The sequence below is a fragment of the Dermacentor variabilis genome, chromosome 9 (assembly GCF_050947875.1).
Source record: "Dermacentor variabilis isolate Ectoservices chromosome 9, ASM5094787v1, whole genome shotgun sequence".
In the NCBI taxonomy this organism is placed as follows: domain Eukaryota; kingdom Metazoa; phylum Arthropoda; class Arachnida; order Ixodida; family Ixodidae; genus Dermacentor; species Dermacentor variabilis.
Window position 1 is genome coordinate 138,607,453 of NC_134576.1, and position 18,937 is coordinate 138,626,389.

At 45.6% G+C, this 18,937-nt stretch overlaps 1 protein-coding gene and 1 long non-coding RNA gene across 2 annotated transcripts in view; one reads left to right on the plus strand and one right to left on the minus strand.

The window, feature by feature from the left end:
* Positions 1-13,571, minus strand: part of LOC142557680 (uncharacterized) — a 28,899-nt gene extending 15,328 nt beyond the window's left edge. The window contains exon 1 of the long non-coding RNA XR_012822808.1: positions 13,284-13,571. This is a non-coding gene — a long non-coding RNA (uncharacterized LOC142557680). The remainder of the gene's footprint in view (positions 1-13,283) is intronic.
* Positions 13,572-13,651: 80 nt separating this feature from the next.
* The window catches only part of LOC142557681 (F-box/LRR-repeat protein 5-like), a 40,254-nt gene continuing 34,968 nt past the window's right edge, over positions 13,652-18,937 (plus strand). The window contains exons 1-3 of the mRNA XM_075669696.1: positions 13,652-14,013; positions 15,000-15,137; positions 17,291-17,488. Of these exons, the coding sequence (XP_075525811.1) occupies positions 13,930-14,013; positions 15,000-15,137; positions 17,291-17,488 (420 nt within the window). The 5' untranslated portion in view covers positions 13,652-13,929. The remainder of the gene's footprint in view (positions 14,014-14,999; positions 15,138-17,290; positions 17,489-18,937) is intronic.

Consider the following 18,937-nt stretch of genomic DNA (forward strand, 5'->3'; position numbering starts at 1 on the left):
CCAACTCCGACGCGGCCTATTCAAATACATGTAAAACGCAAAAACGTTTTTTCTGAGATAACCCCTGGACCGATTTTAATGAAATTTATCGTATTTGAGAAAAAAAGTTATATTCTAATGACTGTTGGAAGCGGAATTTCGATTTAGGGCCTGCATTTTATGAAAATGATTTTCAAAAGTACGAAAGTTTGAAGAAAGAAGACGCACGAAGTTTATAAATTAATAGCTCTGCATCAAAAACCGATATCGCAGTACTGTAAACGGCATCCATTAGATCATTCAAAGCGGCCAAATTCAATACGTCAATTTATATCTTAGGTGAATTTGTTACGTTGTGTACAAGGGTTTTGCAACATGTATACTTCCGTATTACTCCATCTTTTAGATTCATGTGTAACATTTCAATTTTGTCCGCTTTAGACTTACTATCAGACGGAATTCACAGAATTGTGATATCATTTTTGCTTGCCGAGTTAGAGAGATGTAAACTTGATAGTTTCGTTTTCTGAAAATTTTCGATTTTTACCAATTTTTAATAAAAAATAGACGATTTAAATCTAAAATTCAAAAGCAACAGTCACTAGCTTTTAAGTTTTTATTTTAAATGCAACAAACCTCGTCAAATTTGGAGCACTGGTTGCCGAGAAAAACGAATTCTCCTTTTATGTGTATTTAGATAGGAGCACCTCTTAAAGGGACACTAAAGGTTACCAGAAACTCAAGTTAAAGTGGTAGAGCAATGTCCTAGAACGTCTAAGGCGTCAATATAATCGTGAACAGAGCTTTAGTAACCGAGAAATTGAGGTAAATGCATGACACGATGTGAGACCCCCCAGCGACATTCCGGTACTAGCCCGATGACGAAAGGACTCCTCATAATTTGTGTTACTAATACTCAACTACTCGTATTAAAAATATCATTTCATTCGATTATAAGACGGAAAAAAATGTTATTTGTCTACGTCTATTCGATTCTAAGAAAAAATAACATTTTGACGTTACCCTTCAGTAATATGGGTGTTTGAAAGGTTTCGTTCTCGCTCGACTCTGCGCGCTCGACTCTGCGCCGCGCACGCTTTGGAGTTTCAATAGTTTCGTTATCGCGTCGTGCTGTGAGGGTTCTGCTGGCTCGCGAAACTTTCATTTGGAACAAGCAGCGAGAATGCCACGTCCATGTGATGTCGTGGGAAGCCCTCGTTGCTTTCCCGCTCCGGAGAGCCGGTGTCGAGGCCGCCGTCGTAGTACGCAACGACGCCGGCAGTGCGAGCCCTCAGCAGCAGGTCGCGCTCGTCGGTGCTCAAATCGCTGAAGTTGAGCCCACCATCGCGGGCCAATCTGTCGGTGTCAGGGTCCATTGCGACGAGCGTCGAAGTTAGCGTCATAGAATGAAGTACCAGCTTATGGGCGTCTTGCGCTGGAGTTTGAGGTATAGTAGCGGCGCCTGGTGGCGGTGCGGGAAACGACATCTGGGTCGTGCCAGCTTGGGTCGTATTGAGCCCTGGCTGTGGCGAAGCACGTTTCTAGACCGAGTTTTGCGTCGATTCGCACATTTTTATGCCCTGTTGCGAGTGCGAAAAGGCTCGTCGCTTCTCATAGACCACGCCGACCACGCTGCGAGCTCGCCGCAGCCTATAGTTTACTTCTTACATCAATGTTACATCAATGCAGCTCATACTATTTTTCAGCGTTTTGATCACCCATTTAAAGTGCAACCTCTTTTTGCTCGCACTAATCTGTACCGTCATTCACCATTACTTTTGGCAATATATCATTGGAATAGACTACCGAGGGACATTGTATCTGCCATTAACCATGATATTTTTGTTAAGAAGTTGAAGGTTTTCCTAAATGTGTGATTATTTCTGTGTTGAGTGCCTACTTGCGTATGTTATTCTTTCTGTATATAATTATGTCACTGTCACTGTATCTTACCAATGTTCTTTTTCTACATGTTTCCAATTGTAACTGGCTCCCCCCCCCCCTATGTAATGCCCGAATGGGCCCTTAGGGTATATGAATAAATAAATAAATAAATAAATAACGAAAACGGACTCTCCGTGTGCCGTGGGACGTAATGTGGGACGTAATTAGTTTCTCCTTCCGCTAGCCACCATACTCCCGCTTTCGCTCTGCTGTCGGCTCTGTCTTGGCTCTGTTTCTGGCCGCGCGTTCGCGTTTTGCGCAGAAAAGCCGTAGCGCCGTCTGCGGACGCCGTTCTACTCACCGATGGCGCAACGTCACTATGAGACCATGATGTCAGTACTCCTCGATCAGAGGGCGGGCGATTTGAACTGCGCTAGAGGTACGCGGACGCTTCAGAACGCATTTTCTCTTAAAATAAGTCTCTCCTTGGCACGAAACAAGCGTTTCGAGGTTTCTGTGATGGTATTTCAACAGTCCACGTTGACTTAATAGTAACCTTTAGTGTCCCTTTAAGGCGGCCTGTCCGCGACAGGCCGCCATTGGAATCTGAACCTGGCAACGTTTAACGTTAGAACGCTATCTAGTGAGGCGAGTCTAGCAGTGTTATTGGAGGAATTAGAGGGTACTAAATGGGATATAATAGGGCTCAGTGAGGTTAGGAGGACAAAAGAAGCATATACAGTGCTAAAAAGCGGGCATGTACTGTGTTACCGGGGCTTAGCGGAGAGACGAGAACTAGGAGTCGGATTCCTGATTAATAAGGAAATAGCTGGTAACATACAGGAATTCTATAGCATTAACGAGAGGGTGGCAGGTCTTGTTGTGAAACTTAATAAGAGGTACAAATTGAAGGTGGTACAAGTCTATGCCCCTACATGCAGTCATGATGACCAGGAAGTCGAAAGCTTTTATGAAGACGTGGAATCGGCGATGGGTAAAGTCAAAACAAAATACACTATACTGATGGGCGACTTCAATGCCAGGGTAGGCAAGAAGCAGGCTGGAGACAAGTCAGTGGGGGAATATGGCATAGGCTCTAGGAATAGCAGAGGGGAATTATTAGTAGAGTTTGCAGAACAGAATAATATGCGGATAATGAACACCTTTTTCCGCAAGCGGATTAGCCGAAAGTGGACGTGGAGGAGCCCGAATGGTGAGACTAGAAATGAAATCGACTTCATACTCTGCGCGAACCCTGGCATCATACAAGATGTAGACGTGCTCGGCAAGGTACGCTGCAGTGACCATAGGATGGTAAGAACTCGAATTAGCCTAGACTTGAGGGGAGAACGGAAGAAACTGGTACACAAGAAGCCAATCAATGAGTTAGCGGTAAGAGGGAAACTAGAGGAATTCCGGATCAAGCTACAGAACAGGTATTCGGCTTTAACTCAGGAAGAGGACCTTAGTGTTGAAGCAATGAACGACTATCTCATGGGCGTCATTAAGGAGTGCGCAATAGAAGTCGGTGGTAACGCCGTTAGACAGGAAACCAGTAAGCTATCGCAGGAGACGAAAGATCTGATCAAGAAACGCCAATGTATGAAAGCCTCTAACCCTACAGCTAGAATAGAACTGGCAGAACTTTCGAAGTTAATCAACAAGCGTAAGACAGCGGACATCAGGAACTATAATATGGATAGAATTGAACAGGCTCTCAGGAACGGAGGAAGCCTAAAAACAGTGAAGAAGAAACTAGGAATAGGCAAGAATCAGATGTGTGCGTTAAGAGACAAAGCCAGCAATATCGTTACTAATATGGATGAGATAGTTAAAGTGGCTGAGGAGTTCTATAGAGATTTATACAGTACCAGTGGCACCCACGACGATAGTGGAAGAGAGAATAGCCTAGAGGAATTCGAAATCCCACAGGTAACGCCAGAAGAAGTAAAGAAAGCCTTAGGAGCTATGCAAAGGGGGAAGGCAGCTGGGGAGGATCAGGTAACAGCAGATTTGTTGAAGGATGGTGGTCAGATCGTTCTATAGAAACTGGCCACCCTGTATACGCAATGCCTAATAACCTCGAGCGTACCGGAATCTTGGAAGAACGCTAACATAATCCTAATCCATAAGAAAGGGGACGCCAAAGACTTGAAAAATTATAGACCGATCAGCTTACTGTCCGTTGCCTACAAAGTATTTACTAAGGTAATCGCAAATAGAATCAGGAACACCTTAGACTTCTGTCAACCAAAGGACCAGGCAGGATTCCGTAAAGGCTACTCAACAATAGACCATATTCACACTATCAATCAAGTGATAGAGAAATGTGCCGAATATAACCAACCCTTATATATAGCTTTCATTGATTACGAGAAAGCGTTTGATTCAGTCGAAACCTCAGCAGTCATGGAGACATTACGGAATCAGGGTGTAGATGAGCCATATGTAAAGATACTGGAAGATATCTATAGCGGCTCCACAGCCACCGTAGTCCTCCACAAAGAAAGCAACAAAATCCCTATAAAGAAAGGCGTCAGACAGGGAGATACGATATCTCCAATGCTATTCACAGCATGTTTACAGGAGGTATTCAGAGGCCTGGAGTGGGAAGAATTGGGGATAAAAGTTGATGGAGAATACCTTAGCAACTTGCGATTCGCTGATGATATTGCCTTGCTTAGTGACTCAGGAGACCAATTGCAATGCATGCTCACTGACCTGGAGAGGCAAAGCAGAAGGGTGGGTCTGAAAATTAATCTGCAGAAAACTAAAGTATTGTTTAACAGTCTCGGAAGAGAACAGCAGTTTACGATAGGTAGCGAAGCACTGGAGGTTGTAAGGGAATACATCTACTTAGGGCAGGTAGTGACCACGGATCCGGATCATGAGACTGAAATAACCAGAAGAATAAGAATGGGCTGGGGTGCGTTTGGCAGGCATTCTCAAATCATGAACAGCAGGTTGCCACTATCCCTCAAAAGGAAAGTGTATAACAGCTGTGTGTTACCAGTACTCACATATGGGGCAGAAACCTGGAGGCTTACGAAAAGGGTTCTGCTGAAATTGAGGACGACGCAACGAGCTATGGAAAGAAGAATGATGGGTGTGACGTTAAGGGATAAGAAAAGAGCAGATTGGGTGAGGCAACAAACGCGGGTAAACGACATCTTAGTTGAAATCAAGAAAAAGAAATGGGCATGGGCCGGACATGTAATGAGGAGGGAAGATAACCGATGGTCACTAAGGGTTACGGACTGCATTCCAAGGCAAGGGATGCGTAGCAGGGGGCGGCAGAAAGTTAGGTGGGCGGATGACATTAAGACGTTTGCAGGGACAACATGGCCACAATTAGTACATGACCGGGGTAGTTGGAGAAGTATGGGAGAGGCCTTTGCCCTGCAGTGGGCGTAACTAGGCTGATGATGATGATGACCTCTTAAGGATTTAGAACGTGAGAATGACATAAAAGAGAAACTTGGTTTTGTCGATCGCGTGGTGTGACTTTGACTCTCATCAAAGGAACGCACTGCTAACAAAGTGAGTTGGTCTATAATTGGTGGGACATTGCGAGTAAATACAGCACGCTGCGATTACAGTGCGCCACAAAATTTTCCGGGGGGCATCATTTGCGAGAAAAAAAATTGAATTGCTAGAAACCTGGGCAACTGCCCTGAAATTAAATGTTTCCACCGCTATAATAGCTTTAGTGACCTACATGACCATCTATTGGAAACGTCATGCTTCAACCGGGGAGAAATTCCCGTTTCTCGTAGAGGCTGTATCCCGTAATCTTTTGGCCGATTGTATGTGTTCTCGCTGTGTGTATACACAGTGCACTCCCTTTAATTCAACCCGTGCGGGACCGCAAGATTTCGTCGAATTAACCGAGAGTTCAAATTAGGAAAACCGGTGGCAAAATGAACCAATATAAATAGTTTTTATTGCTCGAAGTAGTCTGTAATGTCTTTTTGCTTCTTGCTCTTGTACTAAAGAAAAATGTCTTCGAAAGAAAGTGCCTACTCAATGCAAACTCGCGCCTTAAACCCCAAGCCGCCGGACACTTCTGTGTATTTACATCTTGTATGCAAATCTAGTTTCGCCGATGTAAGGCTCTGTGGTTTGCTTTCGCAATGAAAGGGGCGAAGCTTCCACAAATGCAAAGCGAGGCGGCAGCACTAGCAAGACAGATAAGCGGGTTCTGATAAATACGACGGTTAGCAACCTCAAAGAGGAAGCGGTCACAAATAGGGCCTCGTGGCTATCTTCGAGCGGGAGGAGAGGGTGAGTCGGGGCCTCAGCTGCTATATTCAGCAAGCAACGACCGACGGCTTCCGCGTACATGTAACGAGATATAATGCGTGCACGTGGCATCTTCTTCTCTCGGAAAGAGGTCAGAACTGAACACGATACGGGAGACTATACGCCTTATAAGTGCCTGGTTAACGCGTGTTTTCCGCAGCTGGCTGATAAAGCGACGTATAGTGCCGCACTTCCTGTCACGGGTTTCACGGAGGAGTAGTACCGGCGAAAAGCGCGAATATATATAGTGTACTATATTCGCACTTTCGTGAATTTCGCTGCTATGCCCCTGGAGTCAGTATCGACAAGACCTTTCCGAGTTATCATTGTTAAGTGTTAAATGAAAGCACGGACCCTCTAAACGTTACAAAGTATAGCGGCAAGTGCCGGAGCGCCTTGTATAATTCAGTTCAGCACCTATCAGGTGGTGGGTGTGTCATGACGTCACGTGCTTGCTCGTTCTTGTGATCGTTGCGGCTGACACGCGAGCGCAGTCATAAGAAACGCGCGTGGTGCTCTTTCTTATTTTTTTATGCGCAACGTCATCAAACCTAGCCTTACTTCTACAGGACTTCATTAAATATTACTCTATGTCATGACGTGACAATAATTAAATTAATTTAATATAGAATCCTGGGAATTTACGTGTCAAACACCCGATCCGATTAGAAAGCACGCCGTATATAGTGGGGGACTCGGGAATAATTTTTCACCACCTGGGGATCTTTAAGGCTCCTTCTTTGTCCCTAGAAGAGTTGACTGTTGGGCTAGTTGATTGTTGATTCGTTCGCGCTGTAAGTAACAATGATGATGCACCGGATCGCCCAGCCAGCTATCGTACTCCTTTAAGGTGCACCTAAACCTAAGTAAACGAGACTTTTACGTATCGCCCCTATCGTAAAGCCTGTTTCGCATGCAAGCGATTTTGGCCCAGAAACGGTGCGGCGGCCGTCGCGGAAACAGCCTCCTCGCCCAGAACCTGTCTCGGCGAGGAGGTTCCGCGACGGTGCCAACGTCCTACGTCCAGCGTCAGACGTCGTTACGCCAAAAATGATTTTCGAACCACCCAAACTCAGGCACCCCATGTGGCGCAAGGAAATAGTTGAACTAATTGTATTTATCAAGCTAAAATACGTAGAAAGATCGTAAAGTACTCCTTACACGCAACAGCTTTGTGGAAAGAAATGGCCCAATGTAGAAGAAATATGCTCAAGTATATGCTCAAGTAAATATGCTCAAATATATGCTCAAGAACTGGCGCCGGTGCTGTCGTCTGTGTTCTTTTTCTTGAGTACTGGTCTTCTGAGCCTTGCCTTTACTACTTCAAGCATGAACCAACTAGCCCAAGCAAGAGTTTTACTTACACGCAACCTACAACCACTATAACGCCGGATTGTAATTTGAATATATGAGAAAACATAATCATGTTACGCGATAGCTAAAACAAAACCCTTTTCCAGCGTTTCTACCATTCATAGACTGGCCACGGCGTCCACAAATTGCGCGCGCCGGCGCGTGAATATCTCGGCGTTCACGAAAACGGGCGCGCCCGTTTCTTGAAACACTTCCAGATGGCGCTCGCCTCCACAACATCGCGGCCCACGCAAGAGGCCGCGTTTCTGCCAGAAAGCCCGCCTTCGTGCACAGCGTTCGTCGCCAGCGTTTCCCGGTAAACATTATGGTTACATACGCTGCAGTTGCCGGGAAGCGTGAGAAGCAGTCAGGGATATTTGAATGATATCGCGTTTTTTAAAGGCGAAGCGCGTCCTCTAAATTTTTTTAGCGGTGTGCGCAGCTGCGATCAAGATGGCGACAGTGGCTCCCAATGGTGGAGCGTCTGCAAGCAGTGACGCGCGGAGAAGTTCGCGCGCTTGAACTGGCGACCCTTTTACTAGCAGACGACAATCACTGACGAACTTACAGCAGTCGCGGCCGGGATTGACCCCGCCACTTCGAGCTCAACAACGCAACGCGTGGCATGTCACGATACTGTCGACGACGCCAAGACCAGCATCATACAACAACCAGCTTTTATACTCGCCTAAAGTAGAAGCGTTCTGCGAGAAGCGTGTTGTAGAGCTTCTACAATTTCGAAAATATTGTCTCAGTGCTCCTTTAAAACTAGTCAAAGTATGGTGTTTATCTAGGACTTGCTACGTTTATCTAGACTTGTAGCCTGTTTGGTGCGCGTGTATTTCTGAAGTATTGGCACAAACGAAGACTTTTTTTCTTTTTTATTATTAGAGTTTGTTCTGAACACACACCGACCCCTTGTGGGACAAATATGCAGTATTAACTTTATTAGTGAATAAGCGGCCTTTATACTCAGCAAACTTGGAACAGCTCAAATTGACAAGCAACACACTGTTTTTTTTTAAATCTTGCGCTGTCAAACAAGTGCGTACCTATCGGTACCTTGAGCCCGGCGGATTACCCGTCCTATAAGGGGCCCCCCTGCCTGAAGCTCGGCGAGCCTTTCAACGTCAAGGAGGTCAGGGAAGTTCTCCAGAACCTCAACAGCAGATCGGCCCTGGGCCCCGATGCCATCTTCAACAGAGCTCTTAGAAACTGGGAAGACGGCTCCATCGAATTCCTCACTGAAAAAATCAACCGCATCTGGGAGCAGGACTCCATCCCAGAGTCCTGGAAGACGGCGTCGGCCGTCATCATCCCTAAGCCGAGTCGGCCTGCGGGGCTGGCTAACCTCAGACCCATCTCCCTCACGCCATTCGTAGGCACGGTGGCAGAACACATTATAATATACACGACAACATCTCAAGGCACATCAAGGGAAAGAATCTCTACCCGTACAACATGATCGGTTTCCGCCCGTCCCTGTCGACGCAGGGCGCGATGAAGCTACTCAAGCAGCAAATTATTAATACGAACACGAGGGATGTCAGGGCCATCCTAGGACTCGATTTGGAAGAAGCCTTCGACAACATCACCCACGTGCACATCCTGGACTCCATTTCGGAGCTCGGGCTGGGCGGGAAGTTTCATAAGTTTGTCAGTTCGTTTCTACGATCCAGGAAAGCCACGCTCAAGATTGGCGATCTCAAGTCCGTACCAGTTGAGCTGGACCCGAAAGGTGCGCTTCAGGGTGCGGTAATCTCTCCGCTTTTATTAAGCATTGCTATATGCAAGCTATCCAAATCACTCTCCAGAGCCGAATGCATCAACCACACTCTCTGCGCCGACGACATGACCATCCGGTGTGCCGGCGGCAGCAAGGGCGAGGTCCAAACTGCGCTTCAGGAAGCTGTTGATCAAACAGAACGTTTTCTCACCAACACGGGCCTTAAGTGCTCTTGGAGCAAGTCGGAGTTCCTCCTATACAGGCCTGCCAGGAGGGGGCCCAAACCCAAGGGCTAGATGCCGCTGTGGGCAGTCTACATAAACATCCGCACGAGTAACGGTAATCCCATTCCCAGGGTGGACGTCCTTAGAGTTCTCGGCATGCTGATAGAGTCGAACGGCTGTAACGTTCGAACGATCAACAAAATCCTCGCAGAGATGGAGAACATGATCAGACTAATAAACAAAGTCACCAACAGGCGGGTAGGTCCCAGAGAAGACAACCTCCTGAGGCTCTTTCACGCCTTCCTCATGAGCCACATCACGTACGTGGCGGCCATACACTGCTGGCACGGCCACGAGAAGAAGCTGGATACGCTAATTCGAAAGAGCATAAAGAGCATGCAAGCCCGCAACGAGCGACTGAGGCAACTGGGGGTTAACAATACCCGGGAAGAGATCATCGATGCACACGAATCTGCCTAGGTAGCTCCGCTGTCGCCTACGCTTGCCGAAAGGAAGATTTTGGCCGTACTCAGCCTCAATCCCACGCTCGTTGCGGAGCGGCGTCATCAGCTCTCTGAAACCCAAAGGGCCAGCATTCAGGTTTATTCTTTTCCTCGTAACGTTCATCCACAGCACAACGTCGGCAGGCGCAGGGCCAGGGCCGTCGTGCCTCTCAGACACGTTAGGGACGAACCTCGCTCGGCTTGCTTCGTAGATGCCGCTCAGTATGGCCGCTCGACCAGGTTCGCTGCCGCTGTCATCGATCACAAGGGTTCAATCTTCTGTTCCGCATGTTTCAAAGATTCCATTCCCTCGAGGGCCGAGCAGGCGGCCATAGCTCTCGCCTTCCTGGACGATAGTAGATCGCAAATCTGTAGCAAGTTAGCGCTCTCTTTATTTATTCTGTCCCCTCTGCTGTCCTTGCGCTGTTATTCAAACTTTAAAGCATGTTTCACCAATAAGCCCAATCCTACAAAAAAAAAAAAGGTAAGCTGTTGGAAGTTAGCGCTCTCTTTCTCTCTTCCGTGCCCCCTGCTGTCGTTGTGCTGTCATGCAAACGTTAAAGCATGTTCCACCAACAAGCCCAATCCTACAAAAAAAGATAAATAGTGGGAAGTGCTCTGTTCTATCTTCTGTCCCCTCTGCTTCCTTGCGCTGTTATCCAAAACAAGCCCAATCTTACAAGTTGTCCAATTGAACGTCCAACGTCGTGCGGAACGACGCGTCCATCTGCTAAGAAATCGTGTTTGTTTCTTAGCAAACGGGGCTGACTTCGACCAAAGTTGAAGATTGCAAAATACCTTGATCTTTCAAACTTGATTTTCTGGCCCCCACACTTTGTCCACAATTCAAACAAAAGCTTCCACGTGTCGACCGAAAGGGCAACATTTTCGTAATTTTTTCGGTGTCCGTTTCATTTCATCGTGATTCTCAGCGACGAGGCGAGATTTTGTCGGACTCTGGTCTTCGTGTTTCTCTCAGCAAAAAGGGAACGAAGCGTCCCCGCCCCAAGGGGGAGAGAGTTTCTTTGTGTGAGAAGGAGGAGGAAAAATGAAGAGAGAGGAAAACGGGCAGGAGAGCCGCGTGGTGCGCGGACATCATGCGTAAGAAGATTAAGCGGAAGACGAAAGAAAAAAAAAGGAAAGGAAAACACGCGAGAAAAGGAGTTAATGTTCTAATCGAATTCATCTCCGTTGGTAGGATCACGTGTCCGAAACGCCTGGTATTCGTTCCTCGGCAAATTTTGTTCCGACGCCTCAGCACTGTTAGAATGGAGAATTTCAGGTAACTGGATGACCCCCGCAGGCCCCAGGTACAGTTACAGAGTCACAGACGCAGTAATAATGCATGCATCGGAAGAGTGTCAGAATGCTAACGACATCAAAATTAAGGCAATAAAAGATTATTAAATTCTAGAGTTTTAAAAAACCAAAACCGCGATCTGATTGTGAGGCACGCTGTAGTAAAGGACTCACGATTAATTGTGACACTATCTTGCTCTTTAATGTTCACGTAAATATGAGTAAGTACGCGAACGTATTTGCATTTCTCCCTCACTGCAATTTAAACCACAGCCTCGAGCTCAGTAGCGCAATGACCCCCTGCGCGACCGCAGCGAGGATTATATATATATATATATATATACGAACGCCGGGATTGCGCAATCGTTGCAGCGCATGATACACCTTTATCCTATCATTTTGTTCATCTGTTTGTTTTGCTATTTCGTGAAGTAAGAAAATATTCGTATTTTGTTCGAAACTCACTATTTGCACCAACGAGAAAAAGAAAAGAAAAAGAAAGCAGGACACCAAACAAAACAAAATTACGATCCAAGAGCATGTTCTCGATAATGGAAAGCTGTCTCTCTCTATATATAAATATATTGTGCAACATCTGCGATGAAGGCTCGAAAGCTCGCTTTGCGCTAAGCCTCATGTTCCGTGAAATCCATACCAGTTGCACGCGCCGAAAGGCAACAAACGTCGCCATGACAACGTCGGAACAGATATAGGCCCACGCTCTTTATTAATGAGACGTGACCACCTTTGACGGGCGAGTCAGCGTCCTTATCATAGACGACCCCTTGCATGTGCATGTGAAGTAAGGATCTCTGAAAAGCTCGAAGCGAGCTGAATGTTCAACGCGGGTGGCTTGTTTCTTGTGGGTTTAATATCATCTGCGCGCCAGCCAATGGTGAAAGAACTGCATGCATAGCGTTTTCATTTTGCTGAAGGCAACCCGCCTAGGGCAAGATGATCGCAAAGAGAATAACTAGAATAAGACAGCTTGGGCAGCAACAAAGACTAAGCGTGGATTCATACCTTGGCTTTGCAACTGCTTTGTAGTCCGTCCTGCATGTGTTTCTTTCCAATCCATTCTTTTTACTTTGTCTGATAGCGCACAGAGGAGATGACAAATATTTTTGCTCTCAAGTATATAAAGCGAAGTCAACGATCCCACTTTTTGTACATATCACCACGCGCACGGACTTGTGGGAATTAAATGTTAATAATAAAATTTTGATTGCGTTCATTTGCTTAGTGCGTTGGAAACTGCATATGTGCTGTACGAATTCTTTATGTTTAGCCAACTTCGAACCAATCAATACAGGTCAGCAACCACTGCGTGAGAGTTTTCGTAACTACTGCAAGAAACTTTCTTAACCATATGAGCAAAAAGTAGGTAGATATACAATCGGTCTTACTTCGGCCATGTTGCCTTTGTGATGGACGTGGTATGTATGAACATTAAGTATTTCTATACACATTATATATAGTTTCAGGCAGAGATAACTGTGTCCTTCCTTGAAGAGATAATCCTAACTATGCTTTATTGATATTTTTTAACAGTATGGACACCACGAAAACAGAAGAAGGCGTTCGAAACGCGTGCACTACACTAATGTTGGTGCTGGCACTGCTAAGTGTTCCGACTTATGTATTACTCTCCAAGGAACTTGTACACTATTTCGATGTCATCGCACATTTTTAAATACATTGATAATGCATCTAAGCTACGTTGTATTGCGAGAGAATTCCGAATGCCCATAATGCGGTATCAAGAATGAAGGTCATTAGCGATGTATAATCATAACTAATGAACAAGAGAAAAAGAGCATCGCAAGTTGCATGTTGGGTTGTTATAGTTATTTAGCAATCCTTTGAACGCATTTCGCGAAACGCAGCTGTATATCATCCGTGATTAATGATTCTCGCATTTTCCTTGTGCGCAGACCACATATTTCAAGCGTGGAATCTAGAATAAGCATTGCGAATTTGTCCATTATTACCCTGTAAGAAACATTAACTTACCTGCATGGCTGTTTCAGGCCCATATTTGAGTAGTGCACCTTGTGACTCCACTTTCGAACGAGTTCGTGCGCCGGTGAGGTCGGTCGCGACCTCAGGGTTTTCAAAATCGAACCGACAATTCGTCCTTGGACCCGAATAGCCTTTTATGCATCAGTGCGCAATCGATAAAGCCACGCAGACTCGTCAAACTCCGCACGACTGATGTTCTCTGCTCTTAACCTATTTTGCCAGTGGTATAACGAAATCGTCGAGAAGCGGCGGCAACAACGCGCGCGCGCGCGTTGCCGAAACAGAAACCGTCTCTGTCTGTTGCTATGGCGACAGCTTTGTACTGGTGTCGCCATCCTTCGACGATTTGCGGCAAATCGAAAGTGCGTGTGCGTGCGCCGCGGCTGCTTCAATGAAACGGCCAGCTGTCGTCTCTCTACAAGCGCTTCCGTTCGTCTGGTTCGCAGCACTGCAGTATCTGGAGCTTTGCACAAGAAATCTGACCTGCTCGAGCGTAAAGCCAGGACTGTGATCTCTCCGAGCACCCATCGACACGTCCGGTGGCCGCCGGCAAGCCTGTCGCGAAGCGAATCCGCATCAAGGTTGTTTGGCGCGCATCGAAACACAAGAAACCCCGCATCTTTTGCGGACGGTCAAGATGGCGCCTTTTCCAGAAGAAGTAGATGTGTTTTCGGTACCGCATTCGAGGATGAAGCGGCTCGTCGAAGTGTATAACGAGAAGGTAGGGTGCATACACTTGCATGTTACATGCCGCCTGTTCTCGCTTGTCACGCCAGTGAGCTTCGATTCGCCACTTGGCAACGCGCTCACTGTAGTCGCCTTGGTGGGTGAGCCGTGTGCCGAACACGGATTCCGTTTGAAAGCTCTCAGAATTGGAAACGGTTCCGTAAACATTCTGTTCGTGCGTTTGAATACGGGTAATGCCGCGCGCGTGTGATCTCCGCAGCTTCGTCGCTTTAGCGAGTCCCGCAGGTCGTAGCTCAAGCGCTCGCTTATGCGGCGTCCAATCGCCGAAAAACTTGAGCATAGTGCTGAAATTCACTGCTGCCGTCTGCGTAGCTTCACGCTGATCCTTCTTACAAGAGCATCCCCTACTCATCACACTGCTGCTATGTAGGGGAATTAAAGCTGCCGTCTCGCTTTACCTTTGTGCCGGTGCCCAAAAGCGTTCACCGCTTTCGGTTACAGAATTCGAATTAGCAGTTTGTACAACACAATATCATGCAACCTTTTACATCTGTCAACATCGAATTTCTGGTGTCACTACACGCACAGCCTTGAATTGAGGTCTTAAACTGCCTGAAACCTGCTCGTCCCAACCTACACGCGCCGTACGCGCATGCTTGTAGAGGTATATCGCCGCACCGTTAAGTAAAGCGTTTACGTAGTCTCCTAATTCGGTCTTTCCGCCTTGGATGTATGCAGTGTTTGGGCCATGGTTCGCGGAAGCGTGCCGTTGTGCAATCGCCTAAATTACCCGGTCGTTCCTGGCGAAGCGTCTGCGTAGGCGTGCCCACTTGGCAGCACGATAGGCAAGCGCAGTTCGAACAGGCCTTCGAGGTTTTTTTTTTTTTTTTTCGCCCCCCCCCTTTTCTTCAGTAAGCGTGCGTTGGGGCACGTACCGTAGCTCATCAGACGCGCTTTTTTTTCTTCTTCGTGTGTTTGTCAAGTGAGGTTTTGAACGTTTAACGTCGTCTTTCTCCGCAGCTGGGCTGCACGGACTTCGCCGACTACAGCGCTCTGGAGTCGCTCTTGCACGAGTTGTACCAGACGTTCCGCGAGTTCCGGTGCCACGAGCAGATCGAGAACCAGCTCATCATGACCAAGTTGAAGAAGAAGCTGAAGGTGTGATATAGGCCGTCATATCCTTGCCTGTAGTATTCGTGGCCATTATCCCACTGTGGTTTTGTGCAGCGGGAATTGACAACAACAACAACGACAACATTATTTGTGCCACCAACTTTTTTTTCCATTTCCCCACTGTGATGACATGCCACCTCTGCAAAATAGACCACGTGTACTTCACTACATAGACAGGGCAATTACTCATAGTAATATGTTCTTATTGTTTATGAAGACAGCAGTAACAGGAACGTAGCCTATTTTAGGCATGTCATCTGGTGCCCTGTTAACAATTCTTGTTTTGCGGTTCTTAAGGGCTTTGGCTGTAACTGTATCAGATCTGGCAGTATGATGAACCTGATGGAACTTGAGATAATGAAAATGCAAACCCCGAATGCCTGCAGTAAACAGCAGACAGCTCTTTGACGACATGTTAGGCTGTATGCCAAGACTGTTGGGTCAACTACATTTCACACGCAGAGACCTTGTGCTATGAGCAACTTGAAAGATTCTCTCTCAATAAGTAATGCCCTTGCTGTTTGCTTCACGTAAGGCACACGTCACTCCAATTTCCATGGGGTTAATTTTGAAATACTATTACCACGGTGTCTGATGTCAGGGAAAGCCAGACATTTTCACAGAATTTGTAATTTCTGGTAAATTCTGGGAAAAAGCAGGATTTTCACCTCGGTTTCATTGAATCAGGAAAATTGTGACCCAACACCAAAGTTCAGATTGTTATTGCAAGCACAGATGTTTGCAGAAAGTATACTTTTATGGTTCCTTGTACAGAACACACAATAAAGCCACATAATACAGGCCCATAAAAGCAGTGGACACATTGCAAAATAAATTTCTATTCAACACTCATCACACATCCTAAAATAGATGTTTGCGGGCTGAAGCTTTCTCTGCTTTCTCTGTGCTAAGATATGAAATCAGAATAGTTACTTTGGGAGCCACATTTTGATGGTGCGTCATCCGATCTGTATTGTTTCCCTTGGGTGCTTTTTGCTTTATAATATGCATTATTTTGCTCTTTCTGTTTGTTGTTTTTCAGGAAAGCAATAAATTTGAAAGAGATACAGCATGTTAAAAACCAGGCAGTTATGTAATGCACTACAAACATAGCTGGCCAGCAAAAACCTTCAGAATTGCTTTGACCTATCTGAATTACAGATTGTGTGTATGTATGAATATTTGTTTAGCGAGTGGCCCCTTAGAGTTACTTTTGATAACAGCATCATTTGATTTGGTAACGCTCCCAAATACAAGTTTTTGTGTGTTGCTATTGTGCTATTGGTGTTGAGCTCAGGTGCTCAGTTGTAGCTTGATTATATTATGGTTTTACATTTGTACTTTAGTTTTATGTGATGCTAACATATAGAAATGAAGTGGACAGGGCAGGCACCGGTGTGTCCTATGGATGCTGGCCTATGTCAGTCCTGCCTATTCTTTTCCTATGTGTTTGCATTATCGTCTGGTACAAATACTGAATATATAATGCTCCTTGTATTGCCGTAATAACGCATTAGCTTCTCTTACTTCCATTTTGCATCAGCCAGATGTAGAATTCTTAAAATCCACTCATCACTTAGCCTATTTCAGTTTCAATGAACAGTGTTGATTCTTCTGCTGTGATGGCTGCATGAAAAAACTTGAAGGAGATACAACACTGGCTGTGTGTCAGCAACGTAAATTTTTTTTGGTGTGATGTCTTTTGTAGTATCAAGCTTTATTTGCTTCTTGAGGATATGTGCCTGCCTCTTTTGTCAACGCCTTTGCTAACCTGTCATCTGCAAGCTTGCATTGATGTCCGCCCTCTGAATGATCAACTCGTAGGTAGTACCACGTTGCACATCCGAGGCAGGGTTTCTAGGTGGTTGGATATAAAGTTACATTTTAATAATGATGTTGGCAACTTAGTGAGAAAGTTGAAAAATTTGATGAGCTTTTGGTCAACTCATTGACAATTTTGCCTCTTTGGAGTCATTAGCTACTTATGACATCATTATAATGACTTTGCTGAAAATGGAGTGTTTTGGGTTGCGGTTTGGCAACTCTGTTCAAGAGCAATGTTTGCGATGCTGCTGAAAATGATAATGAAAGCAGTGCCTGCATCTTTTTGGACCTGTAGATATCTTTGTTCGTTGCAGGCACTCTCTATTCACGATTCGGCCGTCTGCAACTGCCACAGCGACAACCGTCTGTCAGATATTCTGGCGTTGGTTCGGGACGGCTACTCTTGCACCAACAAGTCAGCAACGGAACGTGTCAACTATGGCCTGAAGCTTCAGCATGCCCTCATTGAGTTCACCGAGAAATTCTTGCCGCACATGAAAGAAGAAGAGGAGGTGAGTGTTCATTTTATAATACACACGTACAGATTGTACGATGAAGGTGTGACTGTAAAACTCCTTCCTTTACATCGACAACCTAGATATGGGCACTAAAGGCACTCATGGTACTAAGTATCAGGCATGCAGACACGAACACAAAGCTCTGCTCTCCTTTTTGCTTTCTACTTGTGTGCGCATTTGCATGCCTTCTTTTCAGTACTGCGTACCAATGTGCTGAACTTACAGTCTTTAGAAAAGAAATTGTTATTATAAGATTGATGTTGCAATGGATTAATTGTGCATACTTGAACTATGATGGCTTTCCCATAAGTTCTCGGCTGGCACAGAAGCACATGCAAGGGCACGGGACTGTCTTCATTTACAGGCACTCTTCAGATGCTGCATTCTAAAATGCAGAGCGTTCTGGTTGTACAGTTTGATTGCAATGGCCTTGGACGGGTGGCGGTGCACACAGTCTAGCTATAATGGAGAAAGGATGAAGTGCTTATGGTCGTATAATTTTTTTACCAATGAAGGCTCAGAAATGTTAGGTTTTGAGAACTCTTCGAGCTTTCTCAACCTTAATTCAGTTTGTTGTTTGCAGCCAGGCAGATCTCTTCCAAATGTTCGCCTTTAACCAGTATTTATATGGAACTTTATGGTTTTGACACAAGAGGCAAAGTCCTACCAATGCATGTACAAAATTTTTCTTGTCTATCAGAAAAGGCAGCCTTGGCGTCTTTTGGCAACAAGGGCGAAGTGATGGCCACTTTTGTCTAAATTTCAAGAAGCATGTTGCTCAATGATTATCTAAGAACTGAAAGGCCACTGTAAAAGAGTACATTGTAATTGATTCGCTGTCTATAGGGTGCTACTAAATGTATTCAGCATGTGAGCATGGGCAAAAAGAAAGCCCTTCTGTGTTAGCATTGGGACAAGGAATTTTTTCAATTTAAACGTTGCATCAGGAACTGCTGTCTGTTCCAGTGGATTTTTTATGGTAAGCCTTGTAACACACTGGGCACCCTGTGTTAATCAGGCATATCAAGGTTCCCTGAGATTAAAAAAATGACCGTCTGCTGTAGTGACAATAATCAGTATGCTCACGCTCCAAAGCTACGGCTTGTCTATGAAGGATGCTGTAGTGGAGGCCTTTGAATTAGTGTTGATGACGAGTTTTTTTTAAGGGGTACTGAAACGCTTTTCTAGCACTATAAGAAAAATATTTCTGATCTGTAGTCAATGCTGCTGTTAACATGCTAACCAACTATTATGCTGCTGCATACAGCAGGCAATTTAAAGTCTTGCAAAATTTATCACGATCTCTCCAGCGACATTCCTAAGCTACACCTTTCTTCTGCCTTAGACAACTCGGAAATGACATTATATGATGTGTAATAGCCCTTAGATGCGAGCCATAAGGCACATGTGTGGACACCCTTTTAGATTTTCAACAGAGTGGCA